At 39.2% G+C, this 17,708-nt stretch overlaps 1 protein-coding gene across 1 annotated transcript in view; it reads right to left on the bottom strand.

The window, feature by feature from the left end:
• The window catches only part of inpp5jb (inositol polyphosphate-5-phosphatase Jb), a 44,241-nt gene that overhangs the window by 2,823 nt on the left and 23,710 nt on the right, over positions 1-17,708 (bottom strand). Inside the window, 9 exon segments of the mRNA XM_028457209.1 lie at positions 568-672; positions 753-836; positions 3,083-3,220; positions 6,942-7,140; positions 11,807-11,831; positions 11,834-11,881; positions 11,884-11,914; positions 13,086-13,197; positions 13,344-13,519. Coding sequence (XP_028313010.1) covers positions 568-672; positions 753-836; positions 3,083-3,220; positions 6,942-7,140; positions 11,807-11,831; positions 11,834-11,881; positions 11,884-11,914; positions 13,086-13,197; positions 13,344-13,519 — 918 coding nt within the window.

Raw genomic sequence — 17,708 nt, 5'->3', positions numbered from 1 at the left:
TCATGTGCCCCACTCTTTGGAATTTAACTGAACTTCTTCTACAAAGTATGGATTTACTTCACTATCACTGGGATTAGTGCAGATGTATTTCATGCCTGCAACAGATTCTGATAACAATCAGACTGATGTGCACCTACTTAGAGCTTTAAATATTTGCTCAAACCCACGATCGCGGTCAGGCTTAATTCCTATGTTTTTAACATTGACTGGTTGGACTCGGCTCCGTCGCTGCGCGGTGAATGAACGGTCAGGTGATGTTTGGATTAGCTCAAGAAAGACGCATGGATGCTGAGGAGGTGAATGGAGGCGGTCTTCCGACTATTGCAGTTAATAATGGCACAATAAGGCATTTTTACCCAACTTATTTCGCTACATACATTAACACAGCAGCTATGGTGTTGTACTCTAATATGGCGGACGACTGCGCCACACAAATCGGTGACGTCATGCGAAAAACTCAATGGAGAAAAATCAGTATCCTTTTTTCTTTTGTTACTCCTGCCAGCTTCACGAGGAGAAATTCAGACAGTAAATGCTATTTTTTTGGCAGCAGAGGCAAATAATTACCTGAAAGGGCTCCGTTACGCCCACTAGGGTGCTCATGTTGTTGCTATAGAAACCCAAGATAAAGTCCCCTGAGCCTTTGGGCAATTCCTCCTCAGTAAAGGTTACCTGGGGAACCAGACAGACAGACATTTAGTAAGAATAAAGATAATTATGTGCCGGGAGCATTGGTTATAAAATTTTATTACCTGATGTTCTTGTCGCTGAAAATCTGCTTCCTCCTGTTTGGCCCACACATAACCCACATAGTCCTTATGGTGTTTGAAACCCACCTATGGGAGCAGAGGACACATCACAGCTCAATACATATGGTTTATTAACTATTACAGAACACAATGATGGCAATAAAACATGAAAAATATGTTCCACAAGTTTGAATTCCACTAATTTGTTACATTTTACATGATTGAAATGTTATTTCAACTGAAATAAATGAATGTTGTCCACATGCATATATCATCATAAATCATGAAAAATGGTCAGATTTAAGGGGCCATGTGGAACCCTAGAGCAGTGGTTCTCTTTTGACCCAAGTCCCCCCTTTGTCCGACTACTACATTTTGCTCAGAATTCTGTGGAAAAAAAAGTAGAGCATAATGATGGAATGAACGAGTGATAACACACATTTTAAAGAATCTCATTTTGTAAATAAGTGGAATGAAACAGTATTTAGTGGCACATGAATACATTTATTTCTATGTTTTTTTCATTCATTTTCTAATCAAGATTATTTCCATCATCATTTTGTGTGTTTTTTGTGCCATTTTCTGTATTTTGTCTGTTCTTTTCATTATTCAGTATATTTTTCTCGTAATTTGTGTGTTTTTGTTGCCATTTTTGTGTGTTGTTGGTACTATTTAACTTAGTCTCTCTCAGTGTGTGTTTTTGGTTTTGTTTGGTTGTTTCTCATATCTTGTTACACCTTTCTCTGTTATTTTTGTGTATTTTGTAGTGGTATTGTGTATTTCTCTCGCAATTAGTGTCTTTGTTGTCGTTCTGTGTATTGCTGGTAATAGTAAGTATTTTTCTCTCTTATTGTGTGTGTCATTTTGTGTATTTTGTTGTTGTTGTTTGTCATTTTTATTATTCAGTATATTTTTTTCTTATTTTGTGTGTTTTTGTTGTTGTTATGTGAGTTTCTGGCAATAGTATAATTATCATTTTAAACTATAAACATAATAAAACCCCATATTTTTAATGCTTTAATTTGTTAATTCCCCATTTGACAAACAATACCATAGAGAATCTTTTAAAAAATCTGAAAAAAATAAGGAACACCATTTCACCCAGGGAGGGGGTTTTCCTTGAAAAGGTAATATACGGTATCTAAAGATTTTTTTATAGAGACACACAAAGAGCTAAAAAAAGATCAGCCATAGAACAGTTTGGATCATGCTGTGTGTGTGTGTGTGTGTGTGTGTGTGTGTGTGTGTGTGTGTGTGTGTGTGTGTGTGTGTGTGTGTGCTTGTGTGTGTGTGTGAGAGAGAGCTGTGATCATCTCTAAAAAATGTGATCTAATGCTGCAACTTAGAACTCGGGATTTACCGACCTCCTACTTGAAAAAGTGACTTGGAACGCTACCTGAAATCGGAGCTCCTACTTGGTAAATCTGGGGGAAAATGTAATATTACAGCAGGCAACCATGTTTGAGACATTTGGACGTGCTTAAATCTGTACAACTCAGAGATGGAAAGTTTTCTAACTCGGAAATGCAGAGTTCCGAGTTGCCTGGAACGCAGTATTAATTGTTTTGCAGTCAGCCATTTCAGAGCTGATTTATGAAATGTATGTACCAGAGTTGGGTTCAATTATAATTGCGTATTTGATAATTAATTACAATTATGGGGTAATTAAAACTGTAATTGTAGTTGAAATTTAAAAATATGTTGCTGTCGTAATCGTAATTGAATTGTAAATGAGTTTAGATAATTGATTTTGTAATTGCAATATCCATGAAAATGCAAAACTGGGGAAAGCATGTTACAGTTCTACACATATGTAGTTAACAATTATTAAAATATGTTTCATATCAAGCTTTCCCACATTTTACCATTTAAAAAACTTGAAATCGAGGGCATACTGACACAAAAAAGGCTCAGATGCCCACAGCAAAAATATTAAAACCTTTATTTTCATTGATTAGGAAACTTAACAAAGTAACCAATAGATAGGAAATAAATTAGATGATTAGACAACATTTTTGTGTATTTTATAGCTGATTTAGAACTCGTTATCATAAGATATGCTAACAGAAAGCTAACACAAGAGGAAGGTTAACTTTAATTTGGTTATTAATTTCAGGCTCAGTAATTTTTGTAATTGAAAATGTAATTGTAATTGACTTTCTGAGGATAAAAAATAATTTTAATTGAATTGTAATTGGAAAAAATGCTAGTGACTGTAATCGTAATTGAATTGTAATTGAACATGGGTAAGTGTAACTGAAAAATGTAATCGACCCCAACCCTGGTGTGTAATGTTAAATGTTCACTGCCATGATGGGTTTTCTAAACCTTACCTTGTAGAGTCCAATCCAGTCCCAGGAGCTTCGGGGGAAATTCGGCGCCAGCTTGAAGACGGCTGTAGCGTCTGCGATACTGTTCCATTCATCCTCTACCATGATGGTCACAAGGGGAACATCAACCTTGTATGGGAACTACAAGAAAATTTAAATAAATTACACATCACATGCCAAGAAGGCTGAAAATGAGTTAAAATAAAAGGGTCCCCAAAGGCAGAGCCCTGTGTCATTGTTTAGTCTTCATATAATAAGCAGGCTAAAAATGTTTCACAGCTTTGTCCAATAAAGCCAATAACATAACCACAAGTACAATAACTGTGAGAGAGTCCTGCCTATGGGATTTGATCTGCTGAAAAGACTGGGAGACCAGTCACTGATGTCAGGCCTGCAGGTTACAGCTGTGCTCATAAACATTACAGTAAACAGGCATGCATGTCCCTCTGGTATCGCGTGATGCTAAAAGTATCGCAAAATAAGATTTTCATTGTGTGGTGCAACTGTCTGGTTTTACTGTGCATATGACAATAAATATCTTGAATCTTGAATCTTGAAATAGGACAGTTTACAGCCTCCAATGGACCTGACAGATGTTTAGGGAGTGTAGGAGAAAAGTCATAGAGTACATACTCACAGGAGGATATATAAGAATCAACTAAGGCTGCAACAACGAATCGATAAAATCGGGAAAAATCGATGATTAAAAGCATTGGCAACGAATCTCATCATTGAATTGTTGCATTGTGGGATTTATGCGTCACTGACAATGTCACGGAGCCATGCTTCACCTTTAGAGCTTTGTCAATAAAGTTTTTTTTTATTTAAAAACTTCCCCTGCTGAGCGGGTTGAATGCAGTGTGGATGCAACAACAGGTAAGTCACTACAACATCCTACATGTGTTCTGTTTTGAAGCGAGGAAACGTAACGTTAGCCTCTCTGGTAGCTAGCCGGAAGCTAGCGTTAGTGTCTGTGCCGACGAGTGTTTGTGTGTGCGCCTTTGCGCGCGCATGCATGCTTGTGTTTGAGTGCGTGCGTGCACGTGTTTGTGTGTGTGCGTGCGTGCACGTGTTTGTGTGCATATGTTTGTGTGTGCGTGCGTGCATGCATGTGTTTGTGTGTGTGAGTGCGTGCGTGCTTGTGTGCGTGTGCATGCGTGCATATGTTTTGTGTGTGCGTGCGTGCATGCATGTGTTTGTGTGTGTGCGTGCTTGTGTTTGTGTGCGTGCGTGCATGTGTTTGTGTGTGTGAGTGCGTGCGTGCTTGTGTTTGTGTGCGTGTGCATGCGTGCATATGTTTTGTGTGTGCGTGCGTGCATGCATGTGTTTGTGTGTGTGCGTGCTTGTGTTTGTGTGCGTGCGTGCATGTGTTTGTGTGCGCGTGCGTGCGTGCATGTTTTTGTTTGCGTGTGCCTGCGTGCATGTGTTTGTGTGTGTGTGCGTGCATGCATGTGTTTGTGTGCGTGCGTGCATGTGTTTGTGTGCACGTGTTTGTGTGTGTGTGTGTGTATGTTTTGTGGGTGCGTGCGTGCATGTGTTTGTGTGCACCTGTGATTGTGTGTGCGTGCGTGCATGTGTTTGTGTGTGAGCGCGCTTGCTTGTGTGTGTGTGAGAGATACTTTTTTTTTCAGTTTAATCAGCTTAAACAGGGATGAAATGCTTTATAGATATGTTTAACTTGCACCCAATGGTGGGTAATATTTTAAGATTAAGCCTCAAGTTTGAATTTTCTGACATAAAGTCTGAGTAAGGGACAATGAACTGCATTTACACAGGGGTTAAAGTAATGTATCTACTCAAATTTGTGTAAGGAAGTTTTTTTATTAGGGTACTTGTACTTTGTGTGGTGTGTGGCCTACAACTTGCCTTAACCTAAATAGTGCAAGTAAAACAAGGTAATTAAGGAGTTGTAACGATTGTGCTATAATACATACATCACAGGGGTGGATTCACTAAAAGCTGAATAAAGGGTGGTAAACCAGGTGCGTCCCTAAATCGTTTGGTGACACTGTTTGCTGGTGCGCGTATAGACGTGGTTGAGACGGCCCTATTTAAATGACATTTTGCTCATTTAACGTGGAGAGGTGAGTGCACAGAAGCACAAAATGAGATTTGAAGAAGTTCACTGGAGTCCAAATGGACTCCTCTGTCTGCTGCACCAACATTCAATAATGTACAAAACTAAATAACAAATAAAAATGCTTTTTTTTTTCTTTAAAACCTAACACACACATTACTCTATATTTCCCTTTTCAGTGGCTGTTATATTTATTATTATATTTAAATTATTTTATTAGTAGAAAGGTTAACTGGAGCATTTTTTTTTTCATCTACGCTGTGTTTTGTGTCAACATTCAGTGCAGCAATGAATCTGCGTTGTGTGTTTGCACCTGAATGTGGGGTTTACTGTTTTCGGTGCATAAAACAGTCATTTCAAACATTTTCAAATTGATGAATTGGCATTGCGCCAACTGCATTAATTTATTGTGCATGTCCTCCTCCCATTTTTTTACGCCCCCTTATGAGATCCGCCTACTTCACATATTCATCAGAGGGAAACGCGCTAAATGATTGTGGGCGCATTGTGACACGCTCAACGCGTGCAGGTCCTGATTATTAGCGCGTGGAGTGACCTTTGCACACGTTGTGTGCCTTTAGTGAATCGCCCCACACTGTACTATCCTTCTTATATGATTAAAAACATGAAAAAATGACAGGTTAATAATGAAAACCCCATACTGTAACCACAGAGAGAAACTGTGTAGACTGGAGAACATCCTCTACATGATTACCAGCGACCTGAGGCCTGTGTCGATGGTTGTAGATGAAGCTTCAATCATCATCACTTTGAATCCAGGTCACACACTTCCCTTGAGGACACATTTTACAAATCTTATGTAGAGAAAATATGAAGAGACTTTAAAGGAAGTGACGACTGCATTTAACTCAAAGAGTCTCTCACTGCTGATATATGGACACCTGTAGCCAATGAAGTCTACTTTAGGGTGACCTACCACTACATTCACAATGGGACGAATAAAGAGGCTGAAATTAAAAATTAGGTGTTCATTTTTATCCGATTCATCGATTAATTATTTGACCAATTAATCAATTATTAAACTAATCGTGTGTTACAGCTCTAGTATCAACCCAGAAAGCTCAGCACTGATACCAAACCACTTCTATCTGATAAACGCATTTTCTTTAGTCAAAATTAAAAGCATTATTCATTATTGGAAAAAAAAATCAGGATGGAAAAAAGCGGTGAACAGAGATACAAAGTTATAATCTGGCGTGTCTATATGTTTCGTGACAGTAAGCTCTATTAGAGCTGTGCATTGCCATGAATCTGACGATGCGATACGATTCACAATCTGCATGTCACAATACAATACAACCCGATACTAAACAATACAATATACATTGCAATATATCAATATATACAAATTTCAACTTTAAAAGAACAAAATTGTATGAAATACAATTTATTTCCGAGAACAAGTAAATGGTAACTAACTGTAATTCAAGTAGCAATATAAAAAACAAGAGGTATGTTTATCAAACTGTCAAATTAAATTGAAAAAAAAGTTTGCTTCTATAACAGATTCTGATTCTGGTAAATTCTTTTAACAAAGGTACAAACATCTATAAAAGTGCCAAGTATGTTTTATGAAAATAAAGTGAAATCAACTTCCAGCTAAAATGCACTGAGGAGTGAGGTAGTTTAACAAGATCTGATGCTGTTCACTGACACACAGTGACCAGGTGTTTACGTGCTATGCATATGTTAGTGCAGTTAAATGTTTTTTTGGTAAAAAAAAAAAGAAAAAACTGATTTGGTTAAACTTCTGGTGTGTCCTACCTGCAGGGTGAAGATGGAGGAGACTGGCTTGTGGTCGCTGACTGTGTATTCCATGTGACTTCGGTAGTAGTGCTGAGTCACTCTGGTCCCACTGGTCAACCCTGAGATGGAGCCACGGTTCCCAGCACTCAGAGCGGGCTTGGTGGCTCCGAGGCGCCACAGGATACGGTCAGTCCACGCTGGTTTGCGTTTCTTTCCACTTTAGATGTCCCCAGAAACAAAAGAGTTGGAAACGAATGTCAAATATTTAGTTTGGATCTTCGAAAAAAAGAAAAGGTTTCCTTGCCCCTCAGGCAGTTTGGACAGGTATTCTTAATACATGGATAAATTAATAAAGGGGAGAGATTTTTGGGGCCCATTTATAAAGTCAACAAAACGATGGTCCATTGTTCTATGAATCTGTGATAAACACTGTAGAATAGTCCGGCCAAAGTGTCAAGGACGGTGATAGGGAAACAACATCAGAAGTCCTCTTTGCCTTTTTAGTGCTTTTATTTACAGTGTTTCTTTAAAAGCAACATGTGTTCTCCAAAATGACATGCCAAAGCACAATCATCTTTACTTGGCAGGCACATGTTTGTAGCAGCATGACCTCCCCTCTCTTTCTCCCCTTCATCCAAACTCTCCTGGCTTTTAAAGCATGACTCAATAGATGAGTAGCTGCACCAGTTGGTGGATCACTTAATTCAAGGGACAAACCCACACTTCCTTTAATTTCAAAACAAAGGAACCAAACTCTGAAATTTACATTAAATCATTTACACAACTAAATGACTTAAATAAAGAAATGAAATCAATATACTTGATAAATAATCCTTACAAGTTAGCAAAGAAAATAACAATCAAAGAAGAAAAATCCCCTCAGTTAGTATGGCCCAGAGATGTCTCTGGCGACATCACCAACTCTGACCATGCAGGGAATGATGATCCTGCTCACTAAACACAAACACATTTGGTTATACATGAAGAAACAAATGAATAGTTAATAAACAAAGACTAAATAAAGATGTTTAAATAAACTGTGTGTTGCTTTGAATTACTATGCTTTGATGTAAACTATAACTACATGCTGACACAAACAAACCCGGGATAGTAAGTGTTTGCAAATGTTATAAAAGCAAAAGTAAGTTACAGCTAAATTAATAAAAATACAAAATAATATACTGTATGACAATAACTGACAATGGTGTGAATCCCTTCATCCACTTTGTCACACTCCCCCCCCCCCTTAAGAGAGTCATTCTTCGAAAGTACGTGAGAGTAAATCCGCTACCACATTCTTGTTTCCTGGTCTGTACTGGATCCTGAAACGAAATGGCTGCAGGGAGAGATACCATCTTGTTATCCTTGCATTTGTGTCTCTCATTTTGTTCATCCACTGCAGTGCACAATGATCAGTCTCCAACACAAATTCATGACCAATCAAATAGTATTTTAAAGTATCCAAAGCCCACTTTACTGCCAAGGCTTCCTTTTCAATCGTAGAATATCTTGTTTCTCTTGGGAAGAGCTTTCGGCTTATGTACTGCACTGGCCTTTGGTCATCTCCTTCCCCCTGTAGCGACATAGCTCCAAGTCCAACTCCTGACGCATCAGTCTGCACTGTAAATGGTTTGGTGAAATCTGGACATTTCAACACAGGCTCTCCACACAAACAGTTTTTCAGGTCAAGAAAAGCAGCATCACACTCTGCAGCCCATTTGACCTTATTTGGGCTGGATTTTCTGGTCAGATCACTTAAAACAGCTGATCTAGCAGAGAAGTTGGGGATGAAACGACGGCACCAGCCGACCAAAACCCAGGAATGATTTTTACTTTTCTCTTTGTCGTTGGTGGAGGATATTCACTTAGGGCTTCATCTTATTGACCTGAGGGCGGATGACCCCCCCCCCCTAATGACATAGCCCAATATTCCACCTGAAACTTGGCATGTTGACACTTATGGGCATTGATGACCAATCCAGCTTTTTGGATTCTCTGCAAGACGTCAGAGAGGTGTCGTTTATGAATCTTTCCATGTTTCACTGAAGACCACAATATCATCAATGTATGCTGCTGCATACCCATCAGCTCCTCTCAAGATTTCATCCACAAGCCTTTGAACGTTTGCTGGGCTCCATGCAGACCGAAAGGCATAGTCCTGAAACGATACAGTCACTGGGCACCCTAAAAGCAGTTAAGTCTTTAGAAGATTCAGTCAATGGCACCTGCCAATAGCCTTTACACAGATAAGTGTTGACAGGTATTTGGCATTTTCCATTCTTTCAATCAGATCTTCTACCCTCGGCATTGGATAGGCATCAAAAGCAAGAAACAGGCATTGTGTTTGGAAAAATTAATGCAAAATCTTAGCTTAATGTCGTCTTTCTTGGCACCAGCACCACTGGACTACACCACCTCACTCTTTGAAGGGCTCAATAACACCCACTGCAAGCATGTCTTCCACGTCCTGCTTTATGGCGGGCATTACCTTTGCTGGAATTCTTTATGTGGTGTCTCGTATGGTATCTCATGTTTGATGGGGTCCGTGGCAGCCTGGCTTTGTGCTGAAGAGCTCAATGGGCATGATGGCTTCAAGCTCCTCCTGCTGGTGTGCTGCCAGATGACCCAGATCTGGGTATGTCTGCTCTCCACCTGCTGATGGGAAAAACTGCTCCAAAACGGTCCTCCTCGTCAACAACAGCACGAGCCCACATCTAAAGTGATGGTGTAGGACTGTCAAACCATTCCTTAAGCAAGTTAACATGAAACACTTGGTGCTTCTTGTGACGCTCTGGCATATAGAGTTCATAAGTAACAGGACCCACCTTCTTTTTAATGATGTAGGGGCCCTGCCACTTAGCAAGGAGACCGCTGTTGGAAGTTGGCAGCAGCAGCAGAACTTCTGTCCTTCTTGAAAGACCCGTCGACAAGCCCGCTTGTCATAGGTCTGCTTCTGACACTCTTGAGCCTTCGATTGGTTTGTATTAGCCAGCTCTTGAAACTGTTTCAGCCGGTGTCATTTTTAACACATATGAGAGAACACTGCACTTCTCCTCAGGTTTCGGACCCTCCCAAGCCTCTTTTAGCACATCCAATGGACCTCGAACTGCATGACCATACAGGAGCTGGAATGGAGAAAAGCCTGTAGATGCCTGTGGCACTTTCCTGTAGGCAAACAGGAGGAAAGGAGCCACTGGTCCCAGTCTGCCCCAGAGTCTTCCACAAACTTCTTTTAGTGTTTTATTAAAACGTTCAACCAATCCATCAGTTTGAGGGTGAAATGGGCTAGTCTTCACACCCCTGATCCCCAGCAGTTTGTAAACTTCTTTCAGGAGGTTATATGTAAAGTTGGAGCCCTGGTCTGTGATGATCTCCCTGGGGATTCCCACCCTTGAAAAACATCTGAATAAGACAGTTTGCAACTTGGCAAGCTTTTACCCTTCTAAGAGGAAAATGCCACAGGGTATCTTGTAGCATAGTCGCACACTACTAAAATGTATCTATGACCTGTACTGCTTCTCTCGAGTGGGCCTACAATGTCCATAGCGATGCGCGTAAATGGAGTGTCAATGACTGGCATTGGAATAAGTGGAGCCCTGTCACTTATTCTGGCTGGTGCTGTTAACTGGCATTGCGGACAGGATTTACAAAACTGAACAGTGTCACTATACTGCTGTGGCCAATAAAATCGAGAATATCATTCTGGTGAAGGTTTTTACTTGCCCTAGTGGCCTGACCAGGGAAACAGAGTGAGCTAGTTTCAAAAACTGTGGCCCTTAAGCTCCTTGAAACAACTAGCTGGTCTCCCACCCTACTACGGCGATACAATTGGTCAATTTTAAGGAGAAAAACATCCTTTCCTTTTCTCTACAACTTGATTAGAATCCGGACCACACTTGAAAAACAGGGGATTTAGTGAAGGTCCTGCCTTTGACGCCTGAGCTAAATTACCAGGTAAGATAAATAACTCATCATCCTTTGGCTCTGGCAATGACTCCACCATCTCTGTGCCCCTGATCTTATCCTGTCTCTTTCTGTCTCCTGCTTTTCCTTTCCATAAGCTGTTTGATGCTTCACCACCAGGAACATCACTGTTTGCAAAAGGTAAACAACTCAACTCATGCCCTGTTTCTTTCTGGCCCTTCTGTTTTTTGCCCTAGTATGACAATAACTGACAATGGTGTGAATCCCTTCATCCCTTTGTCACAAACACATTTATTAATTCATCTGAATAATATCCACTGTAATTCAGGAAGTTTATTTCATAGTATATAGTCATCTTAAAGATGTAAATCTTTGCTTTAATCAGAAATAAAATGGGTTAAAAGTGACTAAAAATGGTAGAAGAGGTGGTGAAATGGGATTTTAAAGAGCACAGAAAATTGGTTAAAAGTTGCAAATTAGAGTGGCCAAAAATGGACAAAAAAAGTTCAAAGTGTCAATATTGGAACAATTAGTAGGAATCGCCTACTTTTAAACTGGCAATAATGGACATGAAAATAATGAGTTCAAATATGTGACATTAAGTGGGAAAAGTAGAGGAAAGGGTTTATAAATGCTCAAAATGTTTTAAAAGTGGGACAAATTTGTAGCAAAGGCATTGAAATTTGATGGAGAAGTGGCAGAAATGGGAGTAATGCAGCAAAAATGCATTAAAAGGAGCAAAAGCATGGCAAAAAAGTGATGTGAAAATAGGTTTAAAATATGGAAACTTGGTTTAGTTTGTAGAAAAAGAGTAAAAATGGGCTCTTATTATTGAGAAAAATATCCTTAGTTTCTTGAAGGCATCTGGCGACCCCCCTCCCAGTGTCTCGCGACCCCAAATGAAGTCCTGATCCCAAGGTTGAGAACCCAGCTCTAAGGTCACAGCTTTGGTCACCAACCTTGTGTCGTAAGTATGTGTTCCAAATCAAACTTGTAGGTTGGTGGAAATTTAATAGGGACCTTCATGAAATCCCCAACACTGTCTCGCTGTCTTTAGCCATGTTCAGCTGCACAAAAACACAAAACATCATTGGTTTGACAATTACTCTACTTTTGGTTTGGTACATTTATCCAACCCAAGTAGAAAATACCCTGTGCTTTACTTTGGAGAGCATTTATTTACAATATACAGTGGAGCAGATATGGGCAACGGGCAGCCAGAGAGCCACACGCGGCTCTAAGTTTATCTTTGTGTGTGTGACTACCAAGGTAAAGCCAAAAAAGGCCCTAAAACACGAAAAGACAGGGAAAACACCCACACAACAGCAGCAAAGAAATACACAATTAAAGAATAAAAGAAAACAACAGCAAAATACACAAAATGACAACAAAAATACAATATGACAACAAAGATGCACAAACTGAATTGCAACTGAATTGCAAAATACACAAGACGACTACAAAATTAAACAAAATGACTCCATAAAACAACAAAACAATGACCACACAAAAAATTAGAACAAAATGTAAAAAAAAAAAAAATCACAGAAAACACAAAACCACAAGCCCACACAAATGGGAGCAAAATGTACAAAATAAAAACAAAAAACAAAATGACAAGAAAAAATAAATAAATCACTAAATAACAAGAAAAAAATTACAAAATCAGAGAAACTTATCACAGCGGGGGCCACAAAAATATGTGTGTCTGATCAGAGGGTCAGCATTTAGAATAATGGACCAATCTGAGAATATAAGAGAACTAAAGGTTTGTGTGTTTGTGTATATTTTACACTCACTCTGTGTGTGTTTATTGTTTTGTGAGAACAAACCTTTAAAAGTTTCGCATCTCTGCAGTGGAGTTTGTTATTCATTGTTCCAACAGTAGATGGCAGTCATTTCATCAAATATGTGCCCTTTTTTTAGCCCAATGATAAGTATTTATTTACAAGGAAATCAAAGGGATTATTGAGCTTTTTTTTAACAGAATAATTATGCATAGTATGTTGTTTGCAACAAGGCTCCTACTTGGGAAATATCTAACTGTAACATCACCAACTGCTCCAATGCTTGACTACGCAATTCTAAAGTTTAAACATCAAATTTAATTATTGAAGCTTTCAAATGCAAAAAAAACTGCTCACTGTTAAATTTGATCAAAGCTAAGCACTTGCCCAGAATGAGATGTTTCAAATGTAGATCAGAATTTTTGCATATGGATTTATCCTTTATTTTTACCTGATCCTTTTCCAGCAGCATGGAATACTTGTTATTATCAATAGCCGTTTTCACTACTTCCATATCCAGGTCCTCGATACGGAAATTGAGATCGCCGAACCAAAATACCACACTAGAAATAAAATATAACAACATTTTAATTCATTTAGACATAAAGTGCTCAAGCTAAATATATTTATTATTACTACTGCCTATGAGGCAGCTGAATTAGACTGTATGTGTGCCAGTGTGTGTGAAAGTGTGTGTGTTGTTACTGACTCGTGGTCCAGGACACCAGTGGCAGCTTGGCCCTCAAACTGCTGCTGCTGCAGGATGCTCTCAAAGTCCTCCATGCGCTGGTCTGTGTTCTCCATGTGAGCCGGCAGGTGACAGTTCAGGAAGCACACGGTGTGTCCAAACACTGACATGCGTGCACTGACTCCACCTTTATTCCCCTGTGGAGCAGGAGAGGAAACAGTGACATCACACACCGCAGGGAACAATATTAACATTTGATGCACAGTGCATGATGGGGGATAAACACACGTCTGTTTACATTTATTATGAAGCAAACCTACAATGTGTTAAGGTTTCATTTATTCAGACAACAGTTTTTTTAAGGAAATTTACTTTGATCTCCTGACTTGTTTTGACTGTCAACTGCCAGGCTTCTTCAGAGGCATCTGCTGATCACTTTGATGTGTCCTTGACTTCCAAGTAATAATTCCAGTAAGTGAATGCTGTCTTCTTTTTGAATAATATGTTAAGGTTTCATTTATTCAGACATTCTTTTAAGGAAATTTAATTTGATCTCCTGACATGTTTCGACTGTCAACTGCCAGTCTTCTTCAGAGGCATCTGCTGATCACTTTGATTTGTCCTTGTCTTTCAAGTAATAATTCCAGCAAGTTAATTTTGTCTTCTTTTTGAATAATATGTTATGATTTCATTTATTCAGACAACACAAATTTACTTTGATCTCCTGACATGTTTTTACTGTCAACTGCCAGTTTCCTTCAGAGGCATCTGCTGATCCCTTTGATGTGTCCTTGACTTTCATGTAGTTATTCCAGCAAGGTAATTTTGTCTTCTTTTTGAGTAATATGTTAAAGTTTTCTGTTTTTCAGCAAATTTACTTTAATCTCCTGACATGTTTCAAAACATGTCAGGAGATCAAAGTGAATTTCCTAAACACATTATTCAAAAACAAGACAAAATGAACTTTCTGGAATTAGAAAACCTACAAGTCTGATACAACTGTGCTCCAACATTTGTCTTCATTGTGCCACCCGTGTTTGAGTAACGTGCTTCAACAAGCGTGATTTCCTAAGCTGGTGCTGTGTGTGGTAACATGTGAGTCTATTGACTAATGCCATTAAAAATACTGGATGGGAAAATGTCTGCAGCCTGTGTTTTGCCCTGGGTTCAGTTTTGTCACGCTTGGCCTTCCAAGCATTACTAAGTACTAGCTGTGAGCAACGTGTAGCTCTGTGGTTTTCAACCTTAGGGTCACCCAGCATTATGAGTCTAGTAAATGATAAAAAATTCTGATTAAAATTATATTTTTTTGTAAATTTTTAGATTATACACTTTTTTGAATTAAAACACCACATGCTATAACATGCTATATTCAATACTTTCACTTCCTCAAACATAAATCTTGTTAAAAAAAAATGCTGTATAAAAAATCAAATAGTCATTAGACTAAATTATTCTTCTTTTTCAAATTAATAAAAATTATGTTTTGGTAATTAAAAAAAAAAATATATTATTATTTTTCATATTTAAACAGCATCACACAATCACAAACAACTGTATTGTATACTTTCACTTTAAAGTCTGTGTAAAGCAAATTCAGCAATTTTCTTCTAAATACATTAAATAGGTCATAATGTATTCCTTAAAACATGTAAAAAGCCATTCAACCATTTATAATGTAATTGTGGAGCTAGGCTTCACAAACTGTTTAAAATTTCTGTGTTCAGGATTTAATGGGCGGGCCAGAAATCATAGCTGCGTTACGTAACAAAGCCATCATTAGCATAAACCCGCCCCTGCTGCTGAAGCGTATATATGGGGAACGAGGCTGAGCACTATCAGTGTCTGACTCATACTTCCTCCGGTAAAGCAGGGCTAGGATGGTGGAGCGCAGCGAGCAGCCCCCGGGGCAAGCGGCTCTGCTGCAGAGCAGGCTTTGGGGCAGCGTTTCGGCCGGGCCAGCGGCTCTCCGCGCCGTGTGTCAGCGGAGGCTCCGTGGACGCAGCGCGTCGCACTAACAACCTGGAGTCGCTGCTGGACATCGCGACGCGGAGAGTCGCAGAAAAGTGGCCGTTCCAGCGGGTGGAGCCCGTCCAGAGGTGGATCATGCACTGGTTGTTCCCGCAGAGCGAGCAGGAGATCTGCATGTACTCATCATTCAACAATGGCGGAGAGGAGGCAAGTGGCGGCGGGGAAAGCAGTGACGAGCCGCGGCTGCCGTTCCGCCGGAGCATCACTCTACTGGAGGATGGCTGCGTGGACAACCCTGACCCGTAACAATCAAACAGCCACTTAATGATGATTAAAGTGTAAAAGTGACAACAAAGGGCTGTATGCTGGCTGGGTCAGTTCCTGGCTCTGATGGCTCAAACAGGTAGGGCTGGGTCCCTCCGATGACGATGTTAGCGCTAGCTTCCTTTACAATACACAGAGGCGGTGCCTTTCCCGTGCATGGGCGTGGTTCCAGCGCCTCTAACTGACACGACCCCAGCATTTCAGAGCAGAGAGAAGTGCTTGTTTTTCCATGATTTTGAGACCTAATTTTATATACCTCGCAATTTTTTTATCTTTCAAATTTGGCTCAGTGGTCAATGACACGTTTCTGTGGTGTGACAAACTCATAACACACATTTATTTCTGCTTTACACACTAAATATAAATCTAGTTTAAAAACCCCCCAAAAAAACGTATATGGTGCATCTCGTCACTATAGTGCTATTTATAACACTATATCACACACATGGTCAAAAAGTAATGTTGAAATAACACATTACAAATCAGAATTCCTTTATCATGAATCTAGAATATTACTTCAAATAACAGTAAAAGAGAAAAGAACTTGTGATTTCTCAGATTTCAACCACAGTTCTTCAAATAAATCTGACAGAAGTCAACACTCCTGCCTGTTGAAAGTGTATTTAAAGTGTGTTGGATGTAATCCACTTTCTTTGAGCAAACTGGAAAGCTGAATACATGATGGTGGTGCTGAGAGTGTAAAACTAGAGGAGAGAGACTCCTTTAACTCTAGCTTTAGGTGGAACATGTTGATCAGCTTCTTCCCACAGGCTGTTATGACTCAATAAATCAGTCACTCCAACTTGGCTCGAGCACGTCTGCACTTTGCACAGCTGAGACAGACTGCTTTCATTAAATAATGCATAATTTAATCATTTAAGGCCTCCACATTTACGTTTCAAAATTTCCCAAATTTCGTTTCAGGGTTTTTCTATTTTCACGTCACTTTATACATTTCCATTTCGACATCTTTCTTTATTTAGATGACTTTACTGGCTATTGAACTTCTGAAAATATTATCAAACCTGCTAAATAGGGTTAATAGAGTCAAATGCTGTTATTAATTTTAAATTTTACGTATATGCTGATGATTTCCGAAAATGGGATAGTTACGTTGACATAACCCGTGGTCCCAAAACATTGTTTGTGAAACCTTTAATTTGAGCCAACCAGCAAATTACCCTCACGTTTTGCACTAAATCCCGCACAGCCGTGGGATTGAAGGTGTAGTGCTTATGCTCATACATTTTTAGGAAGATAAATGATAAAGTTTTATGAATGTTTTAATGCTGTTTTAGAATGTGACATTTTTAATTGTACTAATGTTGATAGATTTTGTTTTCAGGGTGACTTTTAACAGCTACACAGGGACAGCAGATAAAAAATAGGCATTATGCTAACTCTGGTACATTTACTGTCATGTTAATGAATGTACATTGTCCCTGTCAAATAAACAAATAATAAAAATAGCTAAATCTGTCTTAGTACTTTTTCAAATTTGAATGAATGTCATTATCACAACAAAGTTGAAATTAAGCGCTGCATTCATTTTCTTTTTAATACCTTCTCTGCACATGATGTCAAAGGTCAACACGACAGGTAGTGCAATATTTTCGCAACAGCAATGCATGTTTTATTATTGCAATTAAATAAATTAATTTATTTCATTGCATAATTGTGACCATCACCAGCCCTCCCTAAGGAAGGGCAAATTAACTTTATTAAAGGGAGAATATAAAAAGAGAGGGAAATGTTACACCCAAGTAAGGGGGAAGGGAAGAGGGAGTCAGGGTAGGACAATGGAAGGGTTGGGGAAGAGTCGACTATTTTAAGGTGAAAGTGCAAAGTGATGTCACAGTTGCATTGCATTGCTGCATTCATTTTCAATCACAGGATAACACAATCACAAGACTTTAGATGGAATTATGGGCGGAAGTGGACATATATGAATGTTTATAAAGTATGATAAATGGACAGCCACCTGTTTTTGGGTGAAAAAATGTCAAGGCATGATATTGTCCTAAAACATGCATGTGAGAGTTTTCCATGTCATGTTGGAGCCCAATTATAAATTAAGAGTTAAAAAAAAAG

This window comes from Gouania willdenowi, chromosome 9, assembly GCF_900634775.1.
Source record: "Gouania willdenowi chromosome 9, fGouWil2.1, whole genome shotgun sequence".
Lineage (NCBI taxonomy): Eukaryota > Metazoa > Chordata > Actinopteri > Blenniiformes > Gobiesocidae > Gouania > Gouania willdenowi.
The sequence above is the reverse complement of the archived record's forward strand: the minus strand, read 5'-3'. Positions and strand labels throughout refer to the sequence as shown.